At 57.1% G+C, this 16,568-nt stretch overlaps 1 protein-coding gene across 2 annotated transcripts in view; it reads right to left on the minus strand.

Moving 5' to 3' along the window:
- Positions 1–393: 393 nt before the first annotated feature.
- Positions 394–16,568, minus strand: part of ARRB1 (arrestin beta 1) — a 67,769-nt gene continuing 51,594 nt past the window's right edge. The window contains exons 4-16 of one of the 2 annotated variants that reach the window (XM_081099157.1): positions 16,387–16,431; positions 15,539–15,735; positions 14,780–14,839; positions 14,162–14,229; positions 11,995–12,130; positions 11,035–11,119; positions 10,571–10,643; positions 9,405–9,542; positions 8,649–8,732; positions 7,178–7,201; positions 5,136–5,206; positions 4,232–4,283; positions 394–2,952 (exon numbers count right to left, since the gene is read on the minus strand). In XM_081099157.1, the coding sequence (XP_080955283.1) occupies positions 2,841–2,952; positions 4,232–4,283; positions 5,136–5,206; positions 7,178–7,201; positions 8,649–8,732; positions 9,405–9,542; positions 10,571–10,643; positions 11,035–11,119; positions 11,995–12,130; positions 14,162–14,229; positions 14,780–14,839; positions 15,539–15,735; positions 16,387–16,431 (1,145 nt within the window). In that variant the 3' untranslated portion in view covers positions 394–2,840. The remainder of the gene's footprint in view (positions 2,953–4,231; positions 4,284–5,135; positions 5,207–7,177; positions 7,202–8,648; positions 8,733–9,404; positions 9,543–10,570; positions 10,644–11,034; positions 11,120–11,994; positions 12,131–14,161; positions 14,230–14,779; positions 14,840–15,538; positions 15,736–16,386; positions 16,432–16,568) is intronic. The other variant, XM_081099158.1, reaches the window with a different exon arrangement.

Below are 16,568 nucleotides of genomic sequence, written 5' to 3' on the forward strand. Positions count from 1 at the left end.
AAATGGACTAGCAGCAGCCATGGAGCTCTGAATGCAACAGCCCCGTTCCTCCCCCATGACTTTCCCCTGACCATGAGCTCCCTGAGGACAGGATCGCCAGTGCTCGGCACAGAGCAATGAAGTTATCAGCCAAGGATGGTTAAGAGAAATTCCAATGAACTTGACCACTGCCCTTCTGCAGTCCTGCACCCAAAGAGTGGAAAGCTAGGTGGGGCTTTGATGCTTCCTGCAGCTGGAGAAATTTCAGGGAAACACTGGGGTAAACACAAAAGGGTGAGTGAGATGTTGGGGTAGAAGCTCAAGAAACCAGTGGCAAGTCTTTTGTGCGCACAGGTTAGAGATGGAGGGGAAGGTGTGTCGGGAGTGATCATCCCAAATCCTAAAGCAGTGGTTCTCAACCTTCCTAATGCCGTGACCCTTTAATACAGTTCCTCATGTTGTGGTGACCCCCACTTTCATTGTGACAAACTGAACATAATTAAAGCATAGTGATTAATCACAAAAACAATATGTAATGATATATGTGTTTTCCGATGGTCTTAGGCGACCCCTGTGAAAGGGTCGTTCAACCCCCAAAGGGGTCGCGACCCACAGGTTGAGAACCACTGTCCTAAAGGGTCTTATGCCAGCTCCAAAGATTCCAGAGGAAGACGCTGGAGACCATAGGCTTGTGGTGTGTTGTGCCAGCATTTCACCAGCGCTACAGCTGCCCGGGGAGGTGCACACAGCCCGGCAAGCTCTGGTAGGGGCTCGATGCCTATGGCCCCTGCAGCTAGGACCCAGGGTCTGGCCATGGGGTGTGACTGCCCTGAGCTGACTTGATCCTCACCTGGGGAGGGGTCCCTAGGGTTGAATCTTCATGAGATTCAGAAGTGAAGGGCTAGTACAATGCCAAGCATGGGAACGGGGTAATCTCATCATGGTAAATGGTTGCCCAGTCCACCCCAGGGGGCACTGGATGGAAAAGGATTGAGATGCAACTTATATCATAAAATGTTGCTGTCTCCTTCCAGACAAGTATGGGATAGAAACAGAAGGAAACAGGAATTGAGGAGAGAGCATCTTGCTCCATAAATCAATATACTTGCTTGGGTTTAAGGTAAACCTCAGGTATCGGCATTCACAGGGGCTGTGAGTTACTGGAAGTCCTATCACAAGCTCTCCTCCCCCCACCCCGCCAAGGCTCAGCAAATACAAGCTCTGTCCTTTTGTAATAATCGGGCCCCAGGGCTGAGCAGCTCATGCTAGCTATGGCCACACCTTGACATCAGGCAACCCTCCAGAGGCCCAGGAAGAACCAGCCCTGCCCAGGCCCCGGGTGGGGAAGTGGGAGCTCTCCAAGGTCCTGCCACCTCGGGGGTCTAATGAGTCCCCTGAGGAGGCAGCCAGAACAGGGTCAGGGGCTCTGGCTCCACCCACTGAACCAGAAACTACAATGTTCACAAATTCTTAGGAGGCCAGAGCTGGGAGGACCCTTTGTGATCATGGGTCAAACCCCACGGTTTTCCAGGTGAAGAACTGAGGTCCAGAAAGGGAAAGACACTTGCCCAAGGTCACACAGTAAGTGAGCAGCAAAGGCCAGACAACAGAGACCTTTGAACACTTTCTACCTCATTATTTGCCTGTCCTGTTGCCCTGGAAACACCCCAGGTCTCCATCACACCAGCCAATGGGTACTGGGTCCCCATGACACTGGGGAGGGGGGGGGGCAGGGGGAGGGATCATCAACTCCCCATGGAAACAAAAGGTTCCTTGCTATGCAGCAGCCCCTCCCTTTTAGGTGAGGGCACCCCGATGGACCCTGCCCCCTTCTGGGGAAGGACACCTTTTGCCTGTGGGTATGGTGGCCACAGGTGCTGCCTCCCAGCCTACAGGCCCAGCCCAGCCCAGCCCTGGAGAACTGCAAGGTGGAGGCAGGAGGACACCGGTGTCCCCGGACCCCTTTAGACTGCCAGGCTTGCTTCCCATGGCATCGCCAGTCACAGGTCCACAAAGAAAAGAAACAGGACAGATTCTCCCTTTTCTGCCCCTGTACCCATCTCTCAGAGCCACCCTTCAGGAAATCTCTGTAGCTTCGGCTCACTCTGCCTGGAGCAGGGGCGGGGGGGTGCTTTCTGAAGACCCCCTCCTTTTCTCTCTCTATGTGCATATTTCTAGGTAGGACACACACGTAAGATACAGGGTAGCTAGGAGGTTATATCCTGACAATACTGAAATAGACTACAGCTGGCCTTAGACTAGCTAACTGCTGGTAAGAAGTCGGTCCAGTTGCTCTTGTCCACTCCTGGGGTCTACACTAAGGTCACTGTCAGACACAGCGGGACAGGGGTAGGAGGGAGGAGGTGTTTAGTGGGTCAGGACTGCAAAAAGGCATTGAGCATCTATCCACAGTCTGTCCTCCCGGCCAGAAGAGCGTGGCCCTCACCATGGGCATCTTTTAGCTGCCAGACTGTGTTAACCACCCGGGACTGTGGGCATTCCCTCACACATTTGGACCCCTCAACCCCACCCTTCCAAGTCCTGTGTCCTATCGTCCCCCCTGCTCCCCACCCCAAGTGAAATTCCAAGGCCAGAGCCATGGTGGCCTTTCTGGGGGTCAGCAGGGAGAGGATGGAGAGGTGACTGCGGTGACAGGGTTATGGTGGTGCACGCGGCCCTGTTGGCGTGGTGACGCGGGGCCCATCCTGAGGCCAGAGGTTCACCACCACAACCTGGAAGACCACTGGGCCCCTGGTAGAAACTGGAAGAACGAAGGGGAGGGGGCGCCAGAACAGGAAGAAGACAAGGAAGCAGCCTAGGGCAGGAGGGCGGACGGGGCTGCCCGGCGGGGCCGGCCCGGTCTATCTGTCGTTGAGCTGTGGAGAGCCAGTACCCTCCTCCTCCTCCTCCTTGTCGTCCTTCATGCCTTTCAGTCTCTGCCGGGCAAAGTCCTCAAACACAATGTCGTCGTCGCTGGTGGGAAAGACAAGGAAAACGGGGAGGTGTTTGCAGGGCAGCGAGCGTAGGCGTCCTCAGAGGGGTCAGAGGGCCAGCACGCCGGCGGGACTTAGATACTGAGCCGGCGGGCTGACCGCGGGCAGAACGGCCTGCCAGGCTGACACACCTGGTCACACCTGGCCTCCAGCCAGTTGTGGAAATACCGGAGGAAGGTGTACGTTTGCCGTGCACGCCTACGGGCTGAAAAGTGACGGGTTCTTGAGGCGCTGGGGGCGGGTGTAGCTGGGCTGGGACCAGAGGAAGCACTCATTCCCACTGTGAGTCCAGGCCACCAGCAGGTCCGCAGCACACTCTGGGTTCCCCAAGAACAGGCCCAAGGAACCCGCCCCCAAAGAATTCCCTCAGGAAGCCTTTTGGTTTCTGCACAGGAAGGAGCGGCTTGACTTACTGGGAGAGAAAACCGCCAAGGCCCTTTCTCCAGGAAAGTGCCCGCTCACATTCTACCCTGAGGGGTCTTGGAGAGGAGGGGTTTGGGGGGTAGAAAATCTAAACAGGGGGGCAGAGGAAGGGTGGGTGGAGAAAGGGGGTGCCCGAGTGGGTTTCAGGACTAAGCACTGCTTCCAACAATGAGTTCCCTTCTACTATGACACATGTCCACTTGGGCCCACCCGAGTCCTCTGTCCCCCAGGATCCAGCCAGCAGTGTGGGGTGTTCTCCTGGGGTGACTTGAAATCCCACATCCCAAATATCTCCTGGGAGACAAGGGGAAGAGCGGATTTGGAGCTGGAACGAGAGAGCTGGTTTGCCCTGGAGGTGGTTCCTGATGCTGGCCCAGGTCCTGCCCCTCTGGCAACTGTCCGGTGAGCCGGTGGCCTTTGGCCGCAGGGAAATCCACATCAGGCCTCAGGAGTCAGAAGCAGTAAGACCCTCCCCCACCTCATAGCCTGATGTCACCGGTCGCGCGTGGGTGGGACATGAGAGCCTCAGCCCAGGGCCATGAACCAGCCCTGTGTGAGCCAAGCAGGTGCTGTGGACAGACGGATGGACATGCAAAGGATGAGGGAAGAAGACAAACCCCACTGAGGCAGGAGGAAGAGGAACAGGCATGGAGGGTCCTTCAAGTCACATGCAGGCAAGCGGCTTGCTCAAGAGGCAGCAGAGGTGGCTCTCAGCAGACGGGGGTTAGCCCAGCTGCTCCTCAGGGGTTAATTAGCATATATGCAAATGACCCTGTTGCCCCACCCACCACCCAACCTCCTGCTCCCCAGGCATCTGCAAGCAAGGTTTGGCTTACTTTGTGTCAAGTTCTATGAGGTTGGTATCTACTGGCGCCTCGTTCTCTGGAACTAAACACAGGATGGGCAGGCACCCATGGGTTACTGTGAGTGGGTATGGGGGCACAGGTCCCCACCCCAGAACAACCAAGCTAAGATGAGGAGGATAATGGAAGAAGGGAGCGGGGAAGGAAGGCTGGTCCCTGGTCTCAGAAATACACCAAAACTTCCTAGAGGCAGATTAGAGGCTCAGGGTGGGTCCCAGAGGCCCCCTGCAGCCCCAGAGAAGGAAAAGCCTCCGGACCCTGCTCCTGCAGGTTTATTTCCAATGTGACGGAGGTTCATTTCCTCCAGGCGTCACTTTCACCTGCTCTAAAACAACCGTTTTCCTCACATTTCCACATCTCTGAATTTGGGGTGTTTTTATAATCAACAGCATTGCATGTTCTCATTGTGGGAACATTCTTCTTTCTTCGTGGTACATACTGGTACTATGTAATGTCTCTTTTGGCTGAAATAGTCTTCATGAAGTAGGACCAATCTGGAATCTCTTGGGAAAATTATGGGAATGGTGTCCAGGGGCCGCCTTACCCATGGAGCCCTTTCTCCTACATCTGGATGCAAGATGAGGGTTCCAAGCATGGCCAGTGGGCCCCCTCTACTCCCAGCCTACCCCCTCTCCACCCCTGCCCCCCACCCCCTGCCCATAGAGAGCAGAGCCAGACCTCTCTGTCTCCTGGGGAGTTAAATGTAAATAGGAGTGTGGGCCTCACAAAAGATCCTGGGGAGCTGGGGAAGAGGCGTGACCCTGGGCTAAAGGCTGACCCAGAGGGAAGTGGGGTGATGGGGAAACATGGCAGCTGATGGAGAAAGGGGTCGGCTATCTGGGAACCCCCACCCCGGTGACCCACAGATCCTGCTCACCTTCCCGATGTGGGGGCTCCTCTTTGGGCTTGGGGTGCATTAGGGTGAAGGGCAGTTCCACGGACACGTCACTGAAACAGAGATTCAGACCCGGTGAGCCTCGATCCCAGTCTTTGGTTGCGAGACTCAACGCCCTGTCAGTTTGAGGACGGGGGCGGGGGGTGGGGGGGGAGGGTTTTATGGCCAGAAGAGGTAGCTCTGGGCTGAGAGGTAGGAAATCTGGCCTCAGACCCTGGTTCTCTGAGCCTCAGTCTCTCTGGAAGTTGAACTGGGAGGCCTCTTCTCCTGGCTCCAAAAGGAATGGAAACCTTCCCTTCCCTGAGGAGGGTCCCTGGATGCCCACAAGCTGGGCAGAGACACGGGGGTGGGAAGAGGATGGCTGAGGACAGTGTGTGCATCTTGGTCACTGGTGGTTCCAGAGGTGGCAAGGGGTCCTGCCAAACTCAAGTCACCATAGCCATCTTGACCCCGCCCTTCCCAACTTCCTGGTTGGAACTCCCCTGACCCTCACTCCGTCCCACCTCTCAGCATCTCCAGGAGGCTCCACTAAAAGTGCTCAGGTGGCCCTCACCCCCTGAGGCTCCTCCTCTCAGGTTGAGGGGCGGGGGGGGGGGGGGGGCGGCGGGGGGTCACCTAGGAGGCCCTGCCAACTGTGAGTGCTGCCAGGCACATCTCATCTCACTGACCTTGCTGCCTAGGGCCCTGCGGGGAGGGAGAAGGGACAGGGAGACAGAGGGGACAGACGGCCAGAAAGGTCTGTTCCGCCAGCCCCACCACTCAGTTGGCAGCACTTTACACCTTTAAGTCTCACTGAGCTCATCTGGAAAATGGGACAGCAACACCTACGTTCCAGAACCTCTAGAACTCCCAGGGGACGGTGCAGGTAACAGGCTCGGTGACACAGTGAAGTGTGCGCCTGTCCAAATCATGGCTTCCCCTCAGTAAGAGCATGGAGGTTTCATAAGGCCGTTGACACAACGCGCCTCTCATGCCTGGCTGGCATGGCTCAGTGGCTGAACGTCAACCTATGAACTGGAAGGTCACGGTTGATTCCCAGTCAGGGCACATGCCCGGGCTGCGGGTTCAATCCCCAGTGTGGGGCGTGCAGGACGCAGCCAATCAATGATTCTCTCTCATCATTGATGTTTCTATCTCTTTCTCCCTCTCCCTCTCCTCTCTGAAATCAATAAAAATATTTTTTAAATAAATAAATAAATTGGCTTTCTCTCTCTCTCTCTCTCTCTCTCTCTCTCTCTCTCTCTCTCTCCTTCCAAAGGAGATTGCTTTTCCAGGTGCACTTGGGAGATCTCGGAATGGAAGCTGGTGGAAGACCTAGTCGGCAGCCTTCACTAAAGCCGTACAGGACACAGATGAAGATTCCGGACCTTAACCTCCCACCTGACCCTGAGTGATCGAGGGCAGGGGGTGTGATGACCCCTCTCTGGAACCTCAGCACCCAGCACGAGGCGGGGCACAAGGCTGGGTTCGGAAATCTTGCCTGAAATGCATTGAATGGAACTGAACTGAATTGAACGTCACTTCTGCAAAAAATGGACTGATTTCTTGGGGGCGAGTAATACTGCCATCTTGTGGCAGAAGGAGGCGAAACCACGGCGTCTGGGACGTGTGCGTTTCTGGAAGGTTAGTGGACCCAGCTGGGGACCAGGGAGTCTTGTCCCCAGAAGCAGATCTCCACAGGGCCTCTCCTTAGCCACACTCGGCCAGCAGTTCTTTCTCCTGAGTGCAGGAGTTGAAAGCCATGACGCTGGCGTCTCCTCACAGCATCCTATCATTCAGATTAATTGGGGGCTACTCCCTCCATCGGTAAAGCCGGCCTTTGCCAGTCTGCAAAGGTCCTGGTCACTTGGGCGTAATGCAAGGGCAGCGTGAGGTTTTCAAAGGAAGGACCGCACCCCCTGGACTCCCGGGAGAGGGCTCCAGTCCCAATGCAGGCCTGGGCCCGGCGGCTGGAAGAGTCCTTCCGACCGCGTGCCCTGCCGCTGTGAAAGGTGGGTCAGTCAGGTCCAAGGGAGGGGCTTTACCTGGACGCAAGGTCTCCCAACAGGCTGGGTGGGTCAGAGGAGGCGGGAGGAGTGGTCAGGAGAGAGTTCAGAGGAAGAAAACAGAAAGCATGTTCATTCACCACCTCTGCTGCCCGTCCGTAGCGAAGACCCTGGGACACACTCCCACCCACCCCTGCGTGGCTGTGGCTGCTCTTTCGGGGACACACGGACCGGACGGCACTCGCCCTTCCCCGGGGGCTGAGACGCGGTCAGGCTCAGCCACACCCCCTCCAAGGCCGCGCTGAGCCCCAGGATCCATGTCTGCAGCGGAGACATGAAAATTAACCAGAGTTGCCTCTCCTGGGAGGCCTCTCCAGTGAAGGAAGCATTTGGGGTTCACCCAGGATTTCTCCGGGAAGCAGCTCGAGGCAGCCCGGGTCCTGCAACAGTCACAGGACGCGGGACCTGGGTTTGCGATTCTGAGAGGGGCTGTAATTTGCTGTCAGTGTTACACGCTGCCACCTGCATGAGGCATTCTTCTCATAGTCAAGGGGTCGGACATCTAATGGTATTCGCTTTCCATCCTTTTTGTAGAAATGCGTGAATTAGAAAAATATCCCTGTGGCAGCTCTCTAAATCCAAATCAGAAACCTAGGTTTATAACCACACGCAGGTCCAACATGTGGGGGGAGGTAGTTCCTTCTGAGCGCCCCCTGCCCCAGACCGTGCTCCAGGGCGGGGAGTACTCTGGCCCACGGCCATGACCCCACCCCTTCCACCCCCATGACCAGAGCTTAGGCGGGGAGACGGCAGGACATGCTTGGGGAACTGTTTGGGCCTCCGTTTCTCCATCTGTAAAATGGGACGTCAGAACACCCCAATCCAGCTGTGGGAGTCTCAGCTCCTTTAGCCATTTCCCCAGCAGATCAGCATGGGCATGAGTGGGGGTGGGTGCTGTGCCCTCAGGTAGGATGAGAGGCATAGAACCCCCTGGATACCCACAGCATAGACTCTGGGAAGCCTCCCCCTGCCCATGAGCATGGGGGTGGGGGTGGGGGAGACAGGAGGGGGGGGGGATAAGAAAGGAGGGGGGAGGAGAAGGAGGGATAGATGGGAGGGGCAAGGAAGGGGCTGAAGGCCTCTGAAGCAAGAGTCAGGGGTGGACACAGACAACTGGGGTGTGAGGGCATGAGTGGGGGGGGTGGTTAGGGGGTAACGTGGGGATAAGGACACAAGTAATAACTTAAACAATAAAAAGAATTTAAAAATAAGAAATGCTAAATAAAATCAGAAGTTGAGCTATTTAAAAAAAGAGAGAGAGTCAGGGGGCAGGGGAGAGAGAAGGGGAGCAGTGAGGAAGAAGAAAGGGAGCAGGAAGCCCCAGAGCGTGGTTCGCCCTCACAGGGGCTGCAGCTACAAAGTCCAGCAAACAGGCAGGACGGGCAGCAGCTGCAGGGGGCCAGGGGCACGCCCCTCTGCACCCGGGGTCCTGGCGGGAAGGAGCACTCACCCGCCCCGGGACACCACCAGCTTCACTTTCACTTTGTAGGAAACAATGATGCCCAGGATCTCTCTGTTGGCTCCTTCCCTCAACCTGCAAGGCAACACAGGGAAGCAGGTTCACGGGCGTCACTGGGCGGGCAAGACAGGGCCGGGGTGGGGGGTGGCGGGGAGAAGCCACCTGTCCCTCTTCTGGGCCACTCAGCCGCCAGGGGCACGAGGAGCAAAGTGTGAGAAAGGCGAGCTCTGCCTGGGGGTGTGGGAGCTTGGAAGGGAATGACCGCGGGGCCCTGGAATCCCTGCCTTTGAGGAGCACCCCCACACCTGCCCTCAGCCCTCCAGCCTTCCCAACCCCTCCTGATTCCTGTCCTCTCTTGCTGGGAGCGCTACTCCCTCCCTTGCAGCCTCAGGGACAAACCCCATAGACTGAAGGCACTAGGCTAGGGTTTGTGGCCCTTTGCAGGATCCTCCCCAGGACGCTCTCCCCCAGGCAAGAGCGCAGCCCTCAGGGCCTTGGTCTGGGGCCCATCCTGCTCTCTGGGTCACTCCTGGACAGGGGGGGGGCGGAGCAAAGGGACAGCTTCCCTGGCAGCTTCAGCTCCCGAGGATGGTCCCTGGACCACGCTTGGGAAGAGGTTAACCCAGGCCTGGTGCTGGCATGGGTGGGGCCAAGGCGGGTGTGGGCCCCCTGGGTGCAGGGGGTGGGGTGGGGGTGGGGTGGGGGGGGAGCATTTCAGAGCCTGGAGCTAGGGAGGCGGGTCCTCACAGGGTGCTGGAGGCCAGGTTCGTGTCTTCATGCTTGAGCTTCCCGTCCAGGGCGAGGCCCCTCTTCTCCCGATTGTTGGCCAGGAAGGGGGTGAGCGTGTAGACCTTGCAGAAGGTTGAGCTGGGTGCCACTGTGTCACTGGGAAGGAGGGGGGCAGGTGTAGAAATGTCCCCCAGAGCCAACCCCAGCCTAGCCGGGACGTCTCCGAGACCACAGAGTAACATTTTTAAAATGTTTTGGTAGTTGCAAACATACTGACTGCTATTACATGTAAATAAACACACACATACAGGAAAAATTAAACAAAATGCAACTACTCAAAAATCTACATGCACGGTCAGGAGAAAAAAACAGTGTGTCTTCTAATAGGAGCATCTACTTCCTTCAGGTGAGAAAAGAATGTTCCACTTTAGATCTTTCTTCTTTCCTTAGCTGCTAACAAGCTTGGAACAAAGTTCCATGCTCAAGCATAATAGCTCTCCTCAAACCTAGATTTTTTAAAAAATAATTATTCTCTACCCTCCCACCTTTTACCCAATGAGCTGGATTATTCCTTTACAGATTAGAAAAACTGTGTACCAAGTGCCTTAACCGCTTTGCTTTGGCTGTCAGGAAACTCAGAACAAGTATCTCCCTTCAATATGTGTTTCAGTTACAATATAATTATGACCGCAGTTCCCTTATCTTTATTAGCTCTTGTTTTTGTTATTCTAGTTTTTTTTAATTTATTTTTTATTGACTTCAGAGAGGAAGGGAAAGGGAAAGAGAGATAGAAACATCAATGATGAGAGAAAATCATTGATTGGCTGCCTCCTGCACGCCCCCCACTGGGGACCGAGCCCACAACCCAGCCATGTGCCCTGACCAGGAATCAAACCGTGATCTCCTGGTTCATAGGTTGATGCTCAACCACTGAGCCACACCAGCTGGCTGTCATTCTAGTTCTAGGGGGTGTTCTCCTTGACTGTAGCATGCATTTTCTTGCAGCTAAACCGAGTGAATGTTTTTTAGAGGCCGTTCAGGCTCATCTACCAGGAGTGGCGAGGAAGTCTGAGGCCCTACCCTCTGCCAGAGGCCTCTGGACCTGTAAGTGGACCCAGGGTTTCTCTTCCCCACCCAATCCCCACCCAATCCCATTGTCCAAGCCTGGCCTTCTGCTCACTCACTCGGCCTCCTCCATGGCCACCGGGCACTTGTACTGGGCTGTGTTGAAAAGGCAGATGTCTGCATACTGGCGCACTGGGGAGGAAGAGGGAAACAAGGTGGTGTGAGTCAGGGGTGCAGCTCCCAGGCATCCTAGGCGCCCCTGAGTTGGGGATGTTCAGCCCCGGGCAATGGCCAGAGCCCACTGGGGTCTTCCAAAGGAGACCATCCCCCTCCCACGCCCAAAGGGCAGCCCAAACACACCCATTCCCTTCCATTCCCCTCGAGGACAGCTTTGCCCCGGACCCAGGGAACCTGAGAGGAGGCGGCTGAAACAGTAAACTCATTCCCTGGCCAACCAGCAGCCTCAGAAGCCTTACCCTTTGGCTGAGAGAAGCCCTGGGCTCCCCTGCAGCCAGGTGTTACCCCTATCCTTGGGAGGAGTGCCCCTTGCCCACCCCCCGGGCTGGCCCTCTGCCTGGGGTACCTGAGATCTTGATCTTCTTCACCGTCTTGTTGGTGTTGTTGGTGACATGGACATTGACGCTGATGGGTTCTCCGTGGTAATAGATCTGGGAGGCGTAAGAAGGGAGACGGGTTGGATGGGAGGACACCAAAGCTCTGGTCGGGGGGGGCGGGGGGGGGGGGAGGAGGGGAAGAGGCCTCACACACATCTCCTGGGGCTCCCCAGACCTTGGCCTCTCTGACACTGGCCCCTACTCCATCAGCCACTTCCCGCTGATGCTAAGCCACCAGGCATGCTAGATTTCTGTTCCTTTATGGGACCTTGAAAGACAATTACGTTGGAAGGTGATATTCCTGAGCTCCAATCCTGGCTTCGCTCCAGAAACAATAACGACAATCAGAATGAGAGCGGTGGACTTGGACCGGCTGCATAAGCCTCCGCTTACCCCTCTGGGCAATGGGGGAGCTGGACTAGGTGATGGCGTACCAAGTCCCTGCCAGCTCTGGCTGCCTGGAATTTTAGACACAGGAGTGTCTAGAAGAAGCAGGAATGAGGTGGGGAAGGGTTGGGAGCCCCGAGGAACCAGCTCTGAATCCTTAGGGAAGGACCTCAACTTGAATCTTGCCCCAGGAACTTGCCTTCAGCTGTTCTCAGACAGGAGGAGGGATGCTCACAGCTCAAGGGTGGATGGGGGTGTGGGGAGATGACCAGGACCCAGGACCCTTTGGGAGGTACCCTGATTCCTGAAGTCAATCACACCCTTCAGGCTCATGCCCTCTCTGCCACCCCTTAGGTCCCAAGAGGTTTCCCCAAACCCCCAACGGAAATCTCAGGCCCCCTGGGCCCTGTGCTCCTGGAGTTGGGGGTAGAAGCTCCTACAGGGGAGTCCTGCGGCCATGAAAGAGCTGGGATCTGAGGCTCCAGGTGGCTGAGCAGCTCTCTTCCCTGCCCGCCCCCCACCCCCAAGTCTGAGCCACCTACCTCCTTGTCCAGAGAGGCCTCTAGATGCAGGGGCTTGTCCGACATGAGGAACTGCCTGGTGGTCTCGGCTGTGGGCTGGGGGCCAGGCCTCTCCGGGGCATACTGAACCTTCCTGATAACCAGGCGCACAGAATTCCTAGTGGAGATGGCAGAGCGAATGATGACCAGAGTCCCCTGCCTCCAGCCCCTTTCCTTGCCATCCTCACACCCTTCTCCTGCCAAGAGACTGCCATCGCTCCCCACGGCCTTAGACTCCAGTCCAAACTGCAGAGATTGGCATGGGAGCCTTGTCACCACCTGGCCCTCCTCCATCTGTCCCAGCCACCCCCACCTCCTCACTGTCATCCTGGATGCTCTATCTAGTCCTTTCTCTGAAGCTTCACTTGCACCGGGGCCCCACCTATAATACCCTCTTTCCACTGCTTCTGCCCTTGTTTGCTTTCTTCTTCAAGGCCCAGCTAAATGCCTCCTCTTCCAGGAAGCCTTCCTGGATCTACCCACTTGGATTTTTCTCGTGGTCTGAACTCCCACAACATCGGAGCCGAACCACCCCACGGCAGCATGTCATGTGGGTCTGTGTCTTGGTAGCACCTCCTGCATCCCTATGTCATCTGATACTGTAAGCTCCTTAAAGACAGAAATGTTTGTCTAAATCGCTCACTGCTGTATTCTCAGCACCGGTAACAGTGTCTGCCATCTAACAAATGCCTGCTAACTATCTATTAAATAAAAATATGCCGGGAACATGGACCCTGTGAAGAAACGGGGCCTTGAATAGGAGGTGGGGTCAGTGACGGGTCATGGGCTCAGTCAGGGGTGCAGGCCAGGGAAGAGGATAAAGACTCAGTGAGGGAGGGGAGGCCCAGAGACACGATGGGCCTCGATGAAGGTGACTGGGGCTCAGGGTGGAACAAGGACAGGGAGGACAGGGCTCGGTGAGGCAGTCTCCATGACATGTTAGGTATGTTGGCCTCCCCATTTCTCAGATAAGCCACCTCCATTCCCTGGAGCCAGACAGCCAGCGTTAAAGTCCTCGCTCTCCCCTTGCTAGCTATGACCTTAGTAAACTAACCTCTGTGTCTCAGTTCCTCATCTGTAAAACAGTAACAGTAGCAGGACCAGCCTCTTAGGGTAGCTATGAGGCTTAAATTAGTTCGTGCATGCCCATCACTGTGAATACTGTCCAGCACTTAATAAATCTTCCACAAATGATAGCTGCTATATCATTATCAGTAGTACCTCTGGCCAGGACTTAACATGCCCCATTGATGGTGAGGCGAGGGCGGTGGCTCTCAATGCTGCTCCTCTTTCTTGCTCTGATCAGGCTCCACCCCAAAATCCACACCCCCCCCCCCTCCTTTTCTCTGGGGGCAGAACAGCAAGGAAGAAATTCCCCTTTCTTCCCCCCAACATACACACACAAGCTGCCCAGGCAGGAGGTGCCTGCAATACACCTACAGCCACCAGGTGGCGCACTCAGCCCACTCCCTGAGAGGTTGCAGTGCCTTCAGCCCGCCTCCTGTAGGAAATGTCCCAGGCAGGGTGCACCTGAGTCAGGGCCAGCTGCTTGGGGCTGCCAGCCTGGGCTCTCTGTCTGCCCAGGTTGTGCCTCTCCAGGAGAATAGGTCCCCTCTCTGAGACATGAGCTGCCCTCCCCTGCCTTTTCCCCTGGGTGCATTCACTTTCTCCACTTCCCTCCCTTGCTTAGACGCCTCCGTGGACACCCACCACCACCACCACCACCTGCTGCTGGTGGCCTCCCAGGAGGAGAATTGGGAATGGGGCCTAGGATGGCCTGGGAATAACTAAGCTCACTATTTAAAACAGTCTGGATGTCAGGGGTTTTCCAAAACAAAGTAAAAATAATAAATAAATAAAATCTGGAGGGGACGAGGCTAGAGGCAGGGAGATGGAGGAAGCAGGTACAATGGTGTAAAGAAAAAATGCCAAGGCCTGAGCCAGGGCAATGGAGACACCTCCTCCAGGAAGCCCTCCATGACCTGCCGGCCTTTCCAGAGTGCCCTTCTGGGAGCTCCCAAAGCTGGAATGTGTGGCCCCTCCCAACACTTCCAGGTATTGTGACTTATCTCTTCTGACTCCCCAGCCGGCCTCCCTCGCTCTGCCGGCAGGCAGCCCACACCCGCGCTGGGAGCTGCGCCCTGCTCACCGCTTGTGGATCTTTTCCTCCAGGTTCTCTGCACAGAAGGCTTTGACTTCATAGTCCACACCACAGGCCTGTGGGGAAGGGGTCACTGACCACAGGGCCTTGGAGCGTGCGGGGTCCCAAGAGCATGGCCAGCCACCCTCTCGTTTTACAAAGGAGGATGCTGGGACGGAAGCCCAAGCTCCCGCAGCCCCACAGCCCCTTGGTCTGACTCGAGAGCCCTGTGCTCAGCCCCAGGGCTGTGCTGCCTCCTTCTGTGGCTGCCATCTGACCTTCTCACGGAGCTGTTCCCCAGGTCCCCCAGTACAGGGCATCCCCAAGCGCCCTCACTGGGCTCTGTTCTGCAGACTCCTGCCTCGCCTGGGTGGCCATCCTCACCAGGGCAGCTGCCCAGACACACAACAGGCGCCCCAGCTGCCCGGTGTGGGAGCGCCTCCTGGCTGCAGGCTGGGCACTGGGTGCCGTGCTTCCGCGTCTCACTCCACCCTCCCAGCCACACGAGAGGCACATCCTGTTATCTTCCTTTTGCAGATGAGGAAATGGGGGCTCAGAGATCTGGGGCCTGGGACACTTCTGGTGTCACTTCCCTCTCAGGGAGATGCTCCCTCGGGGGTGGCCCACCTTCCCTGTGTCTTCAGGCCCCGGCTGCAACGTCACCGAGCATGGGAGGTTCGGAGGGATCTGTTAAGAGGACAGACAGAATGAGCCTCCTGTCACAGTCCCCACTTCCCTCCCCAGGTGCCCCACCCCACCCACATGCATCGGACCAGGGGCCCCTACGGACAGGCATGTCTCTTCCATCAGACCAGGGGCTCCAGGGGACAGACCGCGTCTCCCCCATCAGACCTCCGCCTCCCCAAGCCACACCCCAAGGGGGCCAAAGGCCCCTCCAGCAAAGCCAAGGACTTCAGTGTTTGGTTTGTTCTAAAGGGTTCAGCCTAGCCCGGTCTTCACAGAACTGCAGAGAAAGACTCTTTTCCATGATGTCGCTGTGGTGGGCAGAATAATGGCCCCGAAGATGCCTACATCCCAATCCCCCAGACCTGTGCCTTTGGTACCTTACGCGGCAAAAGGGCCTTTAAGGATAAGGTTAAGTTAAGGATCTGGGGCCGGAGTCCTTAACGGTGAAAGCAGGAAGCAGAAGAGTCGGTCAGCATCAGTGATGGGATGTGAGACTGGGGGCGGGGGGGGGGGTCTGGGAAGTGGCTCGGAGGTAGGGGTGACGCCCGGCAGAGAAGAGGCGTCACAGTGCACCGGGTCCCAACCTACCCTGGGAAACTACTGCTGTGGAGCTGCTGCCCCAGCTGCCCCGGGCACCGCCCAGAGGGTTCCCTATAGGTGGTGCTTCTGAACGGGCCCCAGGGGCTGGCAGTCCCTGACCTCGAAGGTGAACGGGTAGGCGTGCTCGCCCAGCTTCTTGATGAGGCGCTCCTGCAGCCGGGTCAGGGGCTTCTCGTCCTCGGGGGCCGGCGGGAAGGACTGCACGTTGGCCACAAACAGGTCCTTGCGAAAGGTCAGGCCCAGGACATCCAGGTCCTCCCGGCCATAGCGGAAGGCGCAGGTCAGGGTCACGTAGACTGTGGGAGCAGGGGGCACTGAGAAGGCAGCCGGGAGGGCAGCAAACAGGCCCCACGGCAGCAGCTGTCGCCCTGAGACCGAGACAACTGAAGGCCACAGGTCTGTCCTCAAGTTCCCGTGGGGAGGGCCGCACTGCCCTGGGGACAGGGGCACTGGGGGCCTGGAAATGGGGCACCTGGAGGAGGTGGGGGCCGACGGCTGGATCGGTTCTGTCCTCCACCCCCACCCGACGCCAGCCCAGGGCGTGTGATGGGCACAGGTGGGGAGGGCAGAGGAGGGAAAACAAGTGGGAGGTGGTATCCAGAAGGCATGGGGTCTCCCAGCCTAACCTCCGCCTCCTGTCTTCCTGCTCACCTTGGACACCCCTTCACCTCCCTAGCCATCAGCTTGCTCTCCTGTAAAATGACTCTAACTGCTGCCCTGTTCCCAAGTTCCTCGTGGGGTATTGATGTGCAAGTGCTCAGGGCATTGAAGTGGTTCTCCCACGTGGGCATGGGGCAGGGCAGTTGAGGGAAGGAGGGCGGGGATGGGCGGGGAGAGGCAGTATCATTGGCTGCTGTCCCGCCTGGGAGTCAGGGAGGCCCTGACTGGAGGCTGCGGGGATGGGGGAGAGGAGGCCACTGGACAGGCTGGGGTGGGGGGACCCTCACCTCTCCGCTCCTTGAGGTACTCGGGATCCACCAGGACCACACCATCTGCAGGAAGGACAGCGAGTTGAGCAGACCCTCCCAATATGACCTCTCCAACTCCTAAGCCGCCAACACCAAGCCAAACCCAAACCCAGACCCAAGCATCAGTCTGTCCAAAAGCAGCATGAGAGAAAGGGACGCCA

The sequence above is a fragment of the Myotis nattereri genome, assembly GCF_964212035.1.
Source record: "Myotis nattereri genome assembly, chromosome: 9".
Classification (NCBI taxonomy): Eukaryota; Metazoa; Chordata; class Mammalia; order Chiroptera; family Vespertilionidae; genus Myotis; species Myotis nattereri.